The 15,731-nt window shown below is 35.0% G+C and overlaps 1 protein-coding gene across 1 annotated transcript in view; it reads right to left on the reverse strand.

The window, feature by feature from the left end:
• Positions 1-15,731, reverse strand: part of cmet (CENP-meta) — a 370,306-nt gene that overhangs the window by 288,255 nt on the left and 66,320 nt on the right. Inside the window, exon 7 of the mRNA XM_090393925.1 lies at positions 163-230. Within this exon, the coding sequence (XP_090250051.1) occupies positions 163-230 (68 nt within the window). The remainder of the gene's footprint in view (positions 1-162; positions 231-15,731) is intronic.

Raw genomic sequence — 15,731 nt, forward strand, 5'->3', positions numbered from 1 at the left:
AAGAAGATTTTTGGGAAAAATGTGGATCATATTACTGTACTACAACCTCGCCACCCACTGAACATGAATGAAACACACCGATAAATTTGACAATTAAGTAGAAATGGAAGGAATGCCACATCTCTGTTAGTTAAACTATTATATACAGAAAAAAATATTTACCATCCTAAAAATAGTATGTGATCGAGAACTTCTTTCATTCATATTTGTTCTTCCATTATGCCTGTTTTCTGCAGAGAGAAAAAGAAAAAATGAAGCATTACAGTTAAAAACCTAACATTTACAAGAAATAAATATAAAACCAGAGGGGGGAAAACCCCTCATTAATTGATAAATGCCATTATGAAAATGAATTAAAATGAAGTGGTTAAACAACTAGGGAAACATGTCAGGTTACCTCACAATGATTTTTTTTTTTTTTTTTTACATTTAATTATAGAACTTGTTTTTCCATGACAAAATGCAATTAGACATTTACATGAGATGGTCCTTTAAATCTTTTAAAAATTTGTCAATCGGGAGGAATTAGTTCTGCAAAGAATTCAAAACAACTCAATTAAATACAGAGAAACTCCGAAGAAACAATTAAGAACATATTTAATTTCAATTTCCTGAATAGATTAAAGTGAATCTGTAGAAAAGGACCAATTTACTGGCCAACTTCTAGTCCCAACCTTATATTTATATTTTTTTCTAGAAAGTCATGTATAGGGTAAACACACTTACAGAAAATGAGCTAAATTTACTCAAGATATAATGAAGGAGATATAAATCTTTTGATGTTTAAATGAAAGCCGTTTGGCTTTTAATCTATATTACTCAAGATATATTGAATTACACATGGCAAGAACTGAGTTACAGGTTAGACACGAATGTAAAGATACACAGAAGACTCAGACTGCAGTTGTTCCCTCCAAATAAAATGTCTTTGGATGTTAGCATGATATATAGAACATCATAAATGTTCTATATATCATATATAACATTTATGTACAAATTAAACAGCAATGGTCCTAGCACTGAATCTTGTGGTACACCACTAGTCACTTATTTGACAGACAGTTGTCAAACATGACAGCTAGTCATGTCCTCCCTGTGTATTAAATATAAACAAAGCAAAACCATGCTTAATTAATCCAAATAATATTTCAAACTTTGTATAATAAAAGAATAAAGAAAATCATTTATTACTATTATCACTTACACCCCAACTTGTGATTTACAATATTTTACAACTGTATCTTTTTTTTTTTTTTTCAATAAATATCTGCATTTAAAAGACTGCAGTCCCTTGTGGACACCTGTACATGGAACTGTCCTTTTAAGTCAGGAGTAATTAGTTTAACAACTGTCTGTCAAACTAGCAGTGCATTTTAAATTTTGATATGTTGAAGTAAAATGTACTGAAACAATTTCATTAAATAAGTGCTAATATTCATTTTGAACAATAAAAAAAGATATCTCTGAATTCCCCCCCCCTATAAATAAAAGCTAACCTTCCCCCCACAAGTTCCTGCCACTGAAAATTAAACCAGCTAGTGAAAAAAAATAAATAAATAAATAAATAAAATTGCTAATTGTATATTAACATTAAAAACAAAAAATATATTACTTCATTACCTATTAACAGGGAAAACTATTTCAGAGTTATTAATTCATTCCATAATCAGTGGGAATATTTACAGCTGGATTTAAAGTACTTAATGAATATACTTGTACAATAACTGGTTAAGTAATCCGTGGATCTTCTTTGGCAAAAGGAATACAGAACAGTTACAGGTCAATGTCCAGTCTGGAAAGCCAATCCAAGGCCTCATCCGTCACCTTGTGGATGTCCTGTAGGCTACCAATGTGACATTAGCACCTTGGGCAGTTGTTCACAATATGAGAAATCATCTGAGCCACGAGAGAGAGAACAATCACAATAAAGGTGGTCTAACAGCCTGCATTTATGTAATAGGTAGCCACATCTGCCCTGGTTAGTTCTGATCCTGTTTATTGATGACCAAATCCATGGTAAACACTATATACACCAGAGTTGATGTGTTAACACACTACTGGAAATGTTTTAACTGGATGGGTATATAAATTATTAATTCATAAAGTTGAAGACCATAATCTCTTAAACTTTTGTCGAATGCACTGTTCCAATTCAAGTTAGACAATGTAACAGAGCCTAAGAATCTCCTTGAATATGAACTTGTTCTAAAAATTGCTTCTGTGAATTAGTTTGACATCATTCCAAAATACTCTATAATTAGCTTCAACAATAAAGTTGGACCAATCCAGACACAAGAGTTTGGTACAAAGAACAGAATGTTAATCAATCTTGTTTTTTTAAATGTCAATTAACCATCAAAAGCACATTAGATGCAAACCCTTATGTCCAGAATGTCCAAGCATGTTTAGCCTAAAGCATGTTTCCTAGAATCCTATGTAATGTTTAGTCTAGTTCACAGATCCAGTTTTAGAGACAAATGTCTATTTAAAGAGAGGTCCTTTGCACTGACCCAACTTAAATCAGAAATATTAATCATTCCAAAATATCTGAATAGTGTGTGCTATTTTAAGGATACTTGTGACATAAGATTGAATGATATATGCATGTAAACACAAGAAAGATATTTAATTAACCAAATATTTCATTTGGTGAATCCAAGGAATAACTGTTTAACCAAATATTCATTTGGTTAAACAGTTTTTAAAAAATACAAGCTAGAATACTAACAATAGATCGTTACAAATAGAACACGCCGCGTGATGTTATATCACTAAGTATTAAGTATAAAACAGAATATTTTGAAGTAGAGACATGATTGGAGGGAGAAAAAAAAAAAAATTAATGAGTAATCTTGATTAGACTTTCCCAGATTTTTGATATAGATATACAGTCATTACGATTCAGGTTGGGACGATGGAGCAAGGCCTCCACGCTTTCCTTGAACAAACGTTCGAACCTATAACCGGATCTATGTAAGCGGCAAGTCCTGGACCAAAAGATGCTGTGGTCAGTTTCAATCCCATGTTGAGCCAATCCAGACTTTTCAGGTTTGTTGTGAAGAATGGAGGACTGATGTTCTTGGATTCTTTTTTCAAGAGAATGTCCAGTCTATCCAAAATAGGAGAGATCACAGTTGCAAGGAATTTGATAAACTCCAGGAAGAGATAAAGTTGAGCGTTTGTCTTTAGGAGAAGGAAAATGAGAAGACAATTTGTTAATAGGTGAATACGTAATTGTTAAATCATATTTCTTTAAAATTCTTGCGATAGGTTCTGAAATACCAGAGATATAAGGAATAGGCACTCGACGTATTGAAACTTTGTTGTTTCAAATCCTCCACAAAACAACAGTGTTTCAATACGTCGAGTGCCTATTCCTTATATATTCACTACGTATTCACCTATTAACAAATTGTCTTCTCATTTTCCTTCTCCTAAAGACAAACGCTCAACTTTATCTCTTCCTTGCAACTGTGATCTCTCCTATTTTGGACAGGCTGGACGTTCTCTTGAAAAAAGAATCCAAGAACATCAATCCTCCATTCTTCATAACAAACCTGAAAAGTCTGGATTGGCTCAACATGGGATTGAAACTGACTACAGCATCTTTTGGTCCAGGACTCGCCTCTTACATAGATCCCGTTATAGGTTCGAATGTTTGTTCAAGGAAAGTGTAAAGGCCTTGCTCCATCATCCCAACCTGAATCGTAATGACTATATATCTATAGCAAAAATATGGGAAAGTCTAATCAAGATTACTCATTAATTTTTTTTTCTCCCCCCAATCATGTCTCTACTTCAAAATATTCCGTTTTATACTTAATACTTAGTGATATAACATCACGCGGCGCGGCGTGTTCTATTTTTAACAATCTATTGTTAGTATTCTGGCTTGTATTTTTTTAAAACCGTTCTTGTAATACCACTGAGGATGGTCTGCTATTTCCAGACCGAAATATTTGGTTAATTAAATATCTTTCTTGTGTTTACGTGCATATATCATTTCATCTGAATAGTGTGATCTTGAAAAACATTAATATGCAATTTTTTATATATCTGTTCAGTTAAAATAATTCCAACAACATGATAGCACATAATGAAGGTTTATTTTCTTGATCATATGAATTAGCATAATAATATTTGGTTTACAGATCAAGTATTGATAAAATTTATCAACTCTACTGTTGGATTCTGAATATGTAGTAATTTGAGTAATTAATATTTGCTTCAGAATCCAACATGATCTTCCATCACATAAGCTAAACTTGTAATTATTTAATGTAAATCACTTGTTTATAATTTAATATTCATATAACTACCTTTAATTTTATCTAATATTTAATTAATTAATCAAAGATATATGTATTAATAATGAAAAGACTATTAAATATTATTAAGCTATTTTATTTATTACTATGTTAATATTATAAGAGTTTGTATTTGATAATTTAACTGATGATTAATTGAAATGTAAATATTCTCTATTTATAGAAATTTAACGTTATGCAATAGCTCAATTTTATTATATTTTGTTTTGTTGTCATGGAGACGCATGTAAGCGAGCATGAGTTTTGGAACACCATGTGAGGAGAAGGTTTATTGAAAAGAGTTTTAGAAAGAAATAACGAGAATAATTTAGGCGGGAAGAATGAATATAAAAAGGGAAGAACGCTGAAAATAGAGGGGGAGATTAGATAGAGAGAGAGAGAAAGGAGAGGATTGGCATTAGGTTGGAATCTGAGCATTCGGCAATCACAGTGCGATAATAGCGAGTCAGCAAGTCACTCAAGCAGCTAAATAAAGTCTACTAGCCGAGAGGCGGTTAGCTAATAAGTTGTAGAATAACAATTGTAGCTACGGAAGACAGCTAAGTGACTACTAAATAGACTAGCGATATTTGAGTTGAGATTCAATTTCAGGGCTGACCTTTCAAGGACATACAGAACCTTGAAGCAAAGCACAGAGTTATTAGCGAATAGTAGAGGCTGTAAAGTTGAAGTTTACCATTAGCTGTGCTTAGAAATATATTGCCTAAAGAAATCAAATGAATGCAGGAAGAATGAACAGCTGTGCATATAAAACCTCAAGTTAAGGAATTATTGTGTATTGCCTTGATTCATAAAAGATCAGTAGTATTTCATGCAAGAATGTTTGTTTACGAGTATAGTGACCGATGATTAATTCAGTTATTGCTTAGAAGATTTATTTAATGAGTGCCGTATACTGTTTAAAGTGTTTACAGTTATAAAAAGTGTTTACGTATAAGTAGATGAAGAAAAAAGATTATCGGTAAGATTATTCCAACCATTAATATTCCTATACAGAGAAATGTGCGAGTTTCATCCAAGAATTTCCTTATATTAACAGTAACTATTGGTGAGAATTAACTGAAGTGCAAAATTAAAAGTGTTTGTTTGTGAAGAGGTATGTTACTGCAATTTTTATTGTATTTGGAACTTAAGGAACTGCAAGAAGACTGTAACAGAGATAGCAGAATTACCATTGTATGAGTTTGTATGACTATTGTCAGGAAGGCTGAAGTGTTTCTAATAACTTAATTAGTAATTTGAAGTTAAGTGTAAAATTTGTGATTTTAAAATTAAATGTTTGTTTTTGTTAATCAAAAGTTGTATTCTGCCTGAATCTCTTTTACTGCACCATTCATAAAATATTCGAACCAAAGCGGGTAAATTAAGTAAGTTAAATATTCTCGGCCAGTATATATTAATAACAACATATAAAGGAAGGGTAGTTGAGAGTTGGTTTATCTTCGATTCTTGAACTAATTCAGATATAAAGTGGCGCAGTCTTTAAATATAAATTTTCTTTATATTTGAATTAGAAATCAACTTACAACTTATCAAATTAGTTAAGAACATCGTGATAGTAATCATGTCGGATCCAAAGTATAGTTTGAGAAGTAGGATCCAACACTACTAACTAGTTTTGCCACACTTTATCTGTTGGCATCTTCAGGGCACTGACATATAGGCTTAAAACAAACTCACAATTATGAGTAACTGTAAAACTGACAAGAATAATTACAAATAAAATAGCATTGAACGTGAGTGAAACACGTATCGCGTGTACAAGATTAACTAGCTGTTGCTAAGGAACTTCCTGTAGTTTGTGTTGAAGTTCATTTCTTGTATTTTTAGAGATCTAATTAGTGTTTTCCATATCTCTGGGAGTATTAAACCTTGATTTCTGTTAAGGTTAACAGTAGAACGAGTGACTGTGGCTGCTTCTTTGAAAATTCTTGAATGGTAGTTTTCCTCTATGTAAGGGGAACAGCTTTTGTTCCATTCGATAAAATGGTTAGTTGTAGAGAAATGCGACGATAGGCCAGAAATGTCCTGTCTGTTGTGTTTTTGACGTAGCCAATTTGCTCCTTTTGCCTGATTTCAAGGTTTGTCCAATGTAACTTGAGCCACATGAGCATGGAATATTATAAACACCAGCATATTTATAGAAAGGATGGTTGTCTTTTGGAGATCTTAGTAGTTTACGAATAGTTTCTATTGGTTTGAATGTTACTCTTATTTTGTGCGGTTTGAGTAGGCTGGCGAGCTTGTTGGAGATGCCACTTACATACGGGATTGCAATAGTTTTTATATATTGAATATCTTCTTGTTCTGTTTGTGGTGGTTCAGAGAAAAGGATTTTATTGACTAGTCTTCTTGGATAGCCGTTCAAGTACAGATTGTTAGAAATTAATGTTAACTCATCATGAAGGGTCTCGTCTGTTGTGATGCTAATAGCTCTTTTCTTTAAGATGTGTACAATGCTGAATTTATGTGAGATGTGGTGAGAGGAGCTGAAATGTAGGTAGCGTCCTGTAAACCTTGGTCGGTTTCCTGTAAACCGATAGATTTATGCTGCCATCAATTTGTTTTTTGATTAAGATGTCCAAAAATGATAGTTGTTTGTCTCTTTCAAGTTCCAGAGTAAATTTAATCAAATGATGGAAGGAGTTGATCTTTTTGAGATAGTCATTTTCAAGTTCCAGAGTAAATTTAATCGAATGATGGAAGGAGTTGATCTTTTTGAGATAGTCATATAGGTCATCTTTGTTGTTGTTCCAAATGATGAAGATATCGTCCACATATCTATACCAAATTTTAGGTTTGGGAATAATTTGGGATAGGATTTTGTTTTCAAAGTCTTCCATAAAGAGGTCGGCACATGAAGGTGAAAGTGGGCTACCCATCGCCAAGCCTGTTAATTGTTGGTAGATCTTATTTTTCCAAGAAAAGTAGTTAGAATTTAGGCAGTGAGCAAACAATGAGGTTATATCTTGTGGGAACAAGGTACTTAAGATGTCAATGACCTCCACTATAGAAACGTTTGTAGAGAGAGGTGACATCTAGACGGTCTAGAAGTCTAACCTTATAGAAGGTCATTATACAATATGTTGATGTTTTTTAGCTTTTCCACGAAATGTCCTGAGTTCTTGGTGTAACTCTCTGAGTTGTGGATGTGCTGTTGTAAAAGTTTCGAGAGATGTTTGGACAATAAGTAAGTAGGAAAGTTGATTGCATCAACGATTGGGCATAAAGGAATACCATCTTTGTGCACTTTTGGAACGCCATAGAGTCTCGGAGTTAAAGGATGCATGGATTTTAGTTCTTTAATCAGATCTGTTGGCCCGTTAGATAAGCTGCGTAATAATTCATTGGTATCATGGTGGTGTTGTGTCCTGAATAAGCTGTGAAATGTTTATTACAAAATATTCAGGTCACAAACTTTAATATAACTATAGGCAGAGAATATGGAACATTGGCAATTGAAAAAAATGTAAGCAGTTTACAAGTGCAAAACTATTAAAATTTAGGAAATGTGTAAAATTGTATAATAAGCCTTTATATGTAATCTGTATTAAGCGTGGGCCAGACATAGAGATCCGTGTAAGCTCGAAAATCCTCTTAAGAAAACCAGTCTCTTGTACAAAAATAGCAAAGCCTATGAGTCAGGGTTCAAGGGTCACTTTTGCCGTCCTGTAAAATGAATAAGAAAGGAGGGAAGGAAGTATCCGGAAAGAGAAATCTAAGCCTTTTCCTGGAAAGGAAAGCGGGCACACGTGTGATTTAAAATAGAGGGAGCTAAAGAGGTCAACGTCAGCTCACGTGACCGCGTTGGCAGGCGTGATGAAGATCGAGATTTGCCGCGAGAAAAAAAGTTGAATAAAAAGGTCAAGCGTCCGACACTCGCTCTCTTTTTTTGGTTCCAGTTTCCAGGGTCCGGAGGTGGGCTGAGTCCCACTCCTACGGAGGGCCAGGAGGCCTTCGGAGGTATGAGTTCTGTCGCAGCGTACCTAAGGGGACTAGCTGTTTCCTTGGACTAGGAAAGCTATGCTTTGTCGTGTGACGAAAGTCTCGGAGATGCCGTCTGTTATGTCGTGGCGTACCTGAGGGGGCTAGCTATTTTCTTGGACTAGGAAAGCTATGCTTTGTCGTGCGACAAAAGTGTCTCTGAGATGCCATCCATTATGTCGCAGCGTACCTATTTCCTTAGATTAGGAAGGCTACGCTTTTTCGTGCAACGGAGGGACCAAATTGAGCCGACCATTCAAGGTGACGTTACCGTGCCACCTCCCAAGTTTCTCACACAGATCTACAGAAGATATCCTCCAAAGCGACTATATTTGAAGGCCTTGATGATTAGACAAGGTGGGAACAAATTTTAAGAATTCAAGGACAGAAATGGTAATGTAGACTTTTGAAATACTAATTCTAGTTGTAAGTTGTAAGAAGAGAGTGATTTTCCTGTGTAAACATTTATACTGGACTGAACTTAAGGAACAGTAAGAGTAGCCTACAACTAGATACATGTCCGAAACGGTGTTAAGAATTGTTTGCCCACGAGGCCAAATAGATATAAGATTATGTTAAACTAAAAGTGTAATTGTGCTGATGTGTTCACTGATGGCCACGTGTATCCGAATGGCTTAATGATAACCTATGAATTTTACTTTATGATTGCATTTAAGGTTATTGAGATTTAATATGTGTGACTAGTACAAGTTAATTAGAGCCTTTGATCTGAGTTGAGTGCAACCATATTATCCTGTTTGAAATGTATTATAGTGTATCACCTTAAAGCTCATTAAATTTTTCATTCATGTACTTGCCTGATCTGCCTATATTATATGAATTCAAAACTACCGCTCATAAAAATAACAACAAACCAAGCAGGATAAACCCATGAGTACTAATGCAATAAGTAAGCCGCGACTGTAAGAAAGAAAAGGACAAGCGGCGGGGGGGGGGGGGGGATTTATGCTTGATCAAATAATCATTAACTCTCTGAAAGGGTCACCCTGAACAAGAATCCTTTCTACCCAGGTATTAGCTGGCGCAGTATAAATATAAATGTGTTAATACTTATAGGGTGAACTTCTTCAGATTGTTGTGTGATAAATTGATGTTATTGACACAGAGAGGCCAACAGGACTGCAAAGCACTGAAGGAAAGAATATTTGAATGAAGAGTTTAAATTATAAGGGATAAGTATGTAAAAATAAGGTACAGTGTTAGACAAGTTATGAATGTAAGAAAGATAGAATACTGGAATAGTTAAGAAAGGGTAGATAAAAAGGTAAACAACTAATTAAGTAAAGAAATAGCAAACAAGTGTAGGGTAATAACAATAACAGCACAGTCGAAAGGATAAAAGAAAGAGATAAAACACTAGAAGATAAAGTAAACGAATAGAAGAAAGAAAAGTGCACAACATAAATGGCGCAGTCGGTAGGATTATAAAGAATAAATAGAATAAGAAACTGCTCAACAGTGGTTTTTAATGTCGGATCTTTCGTTAAAATATGGTAAACGGATAAGTCTGATAGTAGATGGTTGACTCTGTCTTCATAGTCCTTTGAGTTCAATATTACAGTACTGTTTCCTTTATCTGCTTTAAGTATTATGATGTCATTGTTGTTTTTTAAATCACAAACAGTTGTTCTATATAGTGAGAAGAAGTTTTGTTTTGTGGAATAGGGAGAGGAAAGTATTATCCAACTTTTTATTCATAGATCATTTGCTGTGTGAGGTGGTAATAATGAGAATCCTTTGTCTAGACTACAGATGAAATCCACTTTAGGTATCTGTTGAGGCGCTATTGCATAGTTCAAACCTTTCTTGAGAATAGCGATTTCATGTTTCTTTAAGATGTGGTTTGAGAAATTAAGAATAACTTGGTTGTCAGGTAGAGAAGGTTTAGACTTGTTGTGGATTGTATAAAGGTAGTTGAATTTCTTAATCTGGGTCTGTCTGCTTTTATTGAAAACTTTGGCGTAACTGGAATTAATCATTCTATCTAAGATTTCCAAATTTCCTCACCTAAAGAGCTAGAGAGATCCATGTACAGTTCATAACATTGTGAGTTCGATTTGACTAAGCAAGAATCTTTTGTGATGTAACCTTTCACAAACGAGTAACATCGATGTCTTGAAATAAATATTTTTAGCTCGTCTAGAATTGAAAAGAGGTTTAAGAAGTAAAAACTTAGGAATTATACAGTTATCTCAGCAACGTTTCAAAAAAGTGAGATGATTTAGTAACCTCGCCTTTCTACATTTTAGGATTTCAAAGCGGCGTACCTTGATTGTCGTGTCACCATTGATTTATTAGGTTTATTTTCTTGATCATATGAATTAGTATAATAATATTTGGTTTACAGATCAAGTATTGATAAAATTTATTAACTCTACCAACTAGTTTTGCCACACTTTAACTGTTGGCATTTTCAGGGCACTGACATATAAGCTTAAAACAATCTCACAATTATGAGTAACTGTAAAAACTGACAAGAATAATTAATTACAAATAAAATAGCATCGACCATGAGTGAAACACTTATCGTGTGTACAAGATTAACTAGTTGTTGCTAAGGAACTTCCTGTAGTTTGTGTTGAAGTTCATTTCTTGTATTTTTAGAGATCTAATTAGTGTTTTCCGTATCTCTGGGAGTATTAAACCTTGATTTCTGTTGAGGTTAACAGTAGAACAAGCGACTGTGACTGACTGCTTCTTTGAAAATTCTTGAATGGTAGTTTTCCTCTATGTAAGGGGAACAGTTTTTTGTTCCATTCAATGACATGGTTAGTTCTAGAGAAATGAGACAATAGGCCAGAAATGTCCTATCTGTTGTTTTTTACATGGCCAATGTGCTCATTTTGCCTGATTTCGAGGCTTCTTGAAGTCTGTCCGATGTAACTTGAGCCACATAAGCATGGAATATTATAAACACCAGCATATTTATAGAAAGGATGGTTCTATAAATCTCACATAAACTCAGCATTGTACACATGTTAAAGAAAAGAGCTATTAGCATCAACAATAGACAATGAGACCCTTCAAGATGAGTTAACATTAATTTCTAACTATCTGCACTTGAATGGCTATCCAAGAAGACTAGTCAAAATCCTTTTCTCTGAACCACCACAAAGAGAACAAGAAGATATTCAATATATAAAAACTATTGCAATCCCATATGTAAGTGGCATCTCCAACCAGCTCGCCAGCCTCCTCAAATCGCACAAAGTAAGAATAACATTCAAACCAATAGAAACTATTCGTAAACTACTAAGATCTCCAAAAGACAACCATCCTTTCTATAAATATGCTGGTGTTTATAATATTCCATGCTCATGTGGCTCAAGTTACATTGGACAGACTTCAAGAAGCCTCGAAATCAGGCAAAAGGAGCACATTGGCTACGTAAAAAACAACAGATTGGACATTTCTGGCCTATCGTCTCATTTCTCTACAACTAACCATGTCATCGAATGGAACAAAAGCTGTTCCCCTTACATAAAAGAAAACTACCATTCAAGAATTTTCAAAGAAGCAGCCACAGTCGCTCGTTCTACTGTTAACCTTAACAGAAATCATGGTTGAATACTCCCAGAGATATGGAAAACACTAATTAGATCTCTAAAAATACAAGAAGGGGTGCTTAAGGGTCAAAGCTGTATAACTGAGAGGAGACCTCCACATAGCCTTTAAAGGAATGCGGAGAACCGACCAGGGCTTCTGACCTAATGTCCAATCCTCACCTTCTCGTGGTGCACCCTGTTGGGTATCTGCTTTGATACTGAACGAACGAGGATGGGCTGGCAATTTGGGATTTAGCCAACCAAATTGTATTCTTATTGGTTAAACCAAAATAAAAAATGATGGTACAACATGACAAAATTTCATGCCGGCTGGGGCGTCGCCCGGTTAAACAAGGCCCCCGTTGTTTTCGCCAGGGAACCAGGGCGAACAGCGAAAAGTCAGCTACTGGAACAAATCTGAAAACAAACCCCAACTCAACATCACCAGAGTTAAAGATTGGTACTATCAACGTAAGAAGCCTGAATGGCAAAGAAATGGAGCTAGCTGAGGAATTAGATAAGTACCAGATTGACATAATAGGGGTGACTGAAACAAAAAAGACCAAAACTGGTGAGATCTTTCTGAGCAATAAATACAAAATGTTATATTCAGGCAATAACAATCAAGGAAAAGAAGGAGTAGCCATAGTATTCAACACAAAATACGAGGCTAATCTTCTTGAATGGCAGTCAGTCTCAAGTAGAGTAATGTGGGCAAATATGAGAATGGGGAACTGGACAATGAGACTTATTTGTGCCTATGGTCCCACAGAAGGTTCTACTAAGGTAGAAGTGGAGGAATTTTTTGAGGCTTTAGAAAAAGCAACTCGCACAATGAAAAAGGAAAAGTTGGTCCTTGTTGGGGATCTAAATAGTAGAGTAGGAAATGATTGTGAGACATACAAAAATATTTTGGGAAAATTTGGAGAAAAGAGCAAAGCTAATAATAATGGCAAATATCTGTTGGATTTCTGCTCAGGACATGGACTGGTTATTACTAATACCATGTTCCAACATAAAAATGTGCACAAATTCACATGGAGAGAAGAGGCTAGGAATAAGAAAAGTCTCATTGACTATGTTATTGTTGATAGTGATGTTTTCTCCCTGGTGCAGGACACCAGATGTACAAAGGATTTGAAATTGGAAGTGATCACTATTTAGTCTTGAGCAGGATAAAATTGAATTTCATATTGAAAAGAATAACATGTAAGAAAGTTGTTGAGCAGCTCTCAGATGTAAACTGTAGACTAAAATACAGAAATATTATTGAAAAGAAAATGAAAGAGTTTGAGAAGAGGAATCAAACCTTGGAGATTCAGTGGCAAACTCTGAAGGAAACATTGATTGATTCTGCCAGAGAGGCATGTGGTGAGGTTGTGTGCAAAGATAAAAAATATCAGAACTCCCTTGTGGACACAGGAAGTTAAAGAGGCAGTGAAGGAAAAGAAGAAAGCATATCAAAAGTTCCTGACAAATAAGTCAGCTTTTACTCTTACAGAATACAGAGACAAATGTAAGAAAGCTAAACAGTATGTAAAACTAGCTAAACAAAAGTCATGGGAGGACTTTGGCAAGAATATAGGAAATAAATATCAAGAAGGTGGCAAAATATTCTGGAGGTTGTTGAAGAAGCTTAGGAATGGAGGAAAGAGTGCTGTAAAAGGAATTAGAGATGATAAAGGTGAAATGAAAACAGGAGAAAAAGATATCCTTGAAGTATGGAGTAATTACTTTGAAAAACTGCTAAATGAAACAAGCAGTGATGACAGCACAGTGATAAAAAACACTGACCAGGCATGCAGTCAGGAATACATATCCATACTTGAAGTAGAAAAAGCCATCAAAGGCTTGAAATGTGGAAAGGCAGCAGGAGTAGATGATATTCGACCAGAAATGCTGAAGTATGGTGGTATAAGAGTCTTACAGTGGCTGCACTGCATAGTTCAGAAAGCCTGGACAGAGGGACGAATTCCCGATGATTGGAGTAGAGCTCTCATAGTACCCATATATAAAAAGGGAAATAAAACTGAATGTGAGAATTACAGAGGTATTTCCCTACTGAGTGTTCCTGGCAAGATCTATGCAAGTATACTTGAGAAACGGTTGAGAAGAATTGTGGAAGAAAAGCTTGGTGAAGAACAAGCTGGATTCAGGCCAAATAGAGGCTGTCAGGATCAGATCTTCACTTTACGACAAATAGTCGAGAAAGCATGGGAATATAACAAAGATCTGTATTTAAGTTTTGTCGATTTGGAAAAGGCATATGACAAGGTGCCAAGAGAGAAGCTATTCAATACGCTGCAGTTACATGGTGTCAATGGGGCATTATATCAAGCAATACTTAGTCTTTATTTGAGTTGTGAGTCAGCAGTTAGAATTGAAGGAAGTACAGGAAGATGGTTTAATGTTAAATCTGGTGTGAGACAAGGATGTACATTATCCCCTCTGTTATTCATTATCTATATGGATCACATTATGAAGGAATGTGGTATTAAACCTGATATCAAAATTGGAGATGTTAATGTCAGCTCTTTGCTTTATGCGGATGATGTTATACTTCTAAATAAATCCGCTACAAGTCTGCAAGATTCTCTGACTAAATTGAATAGCTGTTGTAATAGATATGGTATGAAGGTCAGCAATAAAAAGACAAAGGCAATGAAAATAGGAAGAATCATTGAAAATGTCAACTGTGTTGTGAATGGAGAACCTGTGGAATAAGTAAAACATTTCAGCTACTTAGGCACAATTTTTACTGAAGATGGTAAACTAAATATAGAAATAGACAACAGAATCAGCAAAGCTGGTATCGTGGGAAGTCAATTGAATAAATTCATATGGAATAAGAAAGAAATTAGTCGGAACACTAAATTAGCTGTATACAAGACTGTGTTCAAAACAGTTTTAACTTATGGATCTGAGAGCTGGGTCAGAAGTAAAACACTTGACCAAAGACTAGAGACCTCAGATATGAGAGTCCTGAGAAAGATTAGAGGCGTGAACAGATGGCATCAATGGCAATATCATATTAAAAACGAGGATGTTAGGAAAGAACTTGACATTGTAAGCATCCAGGAATGCGTTAGCAGAGCTAATCTCAGATGGTACGGTCACTTAAATAGAATGGGAGAGGAAAGATTAGCAAAACAAGTGTTCTCTGCCAGGTTGGCAGGAAAACGACCCAGAGGAAGACCAAGATATAGGTGGATTGATACGGTACAAAGTGCCTTAGACGATAGAAATATAGGATCTGATAATGTTGGAGTCTTGACAAGTAACAGATTGATTTGGAGGAAAATTGTAGATAGGAAGTTAGTAATGATGTAATTTTTTCATGTAGTACTGTCATATCCTGTACACCCCTTGAGGGTACATGGCAGGAATTTGATGATGATGATGATGATGAAAATACAAGAAATGAACTTCAACACAAACTACAGGAAGTTCCTTAGCAACAGCTAGTTAATCTTGTACACGCGATATGTGTTTCACTCACGTTCAATGCTATTTTATTTGTAATTATTCTTGTCAGTTTTACAGTTACTCATAATTGTGAGTTTGTTTTAAGCCTATATGTCAGTGCCCTGAAGATGCCAACAGTTAAAGTGTGGCGAAACTAGTTGGTAGAGTTAATAAGTTTTATCAATACTTAATCTGTAAACCAAATATTATTATACTAACATGATACACATTTCTGAGGCATGGATTACCAGCTCTGGAAGGATGGTTAATTAATGTAACCTTCCAGAGCTAGTAATTCATTAAGTAGAATTTCTTGCACCATGTCGTAACCTATATATTTAGTATCTCTGCCATGTAGTAGAAAATGCAAAATTTACTACTAGAAGGC

This window comes from Typopeltis vanoorti, chromosome 6, assembly GCF_054136105.1.
Source record: "Typopeltis vanoorti isolate ZY-2024b chromosome 6, IOZ_Tvanoo_1.0, whole genome shotgun sequence".
NCBI classification, from domain to species: Eukaryota; Metazoa; Arthropoda; class Arachnida; order Uropygi; family Thelyphonidae; genus Typopeltis; species Typopeltis vanoorti.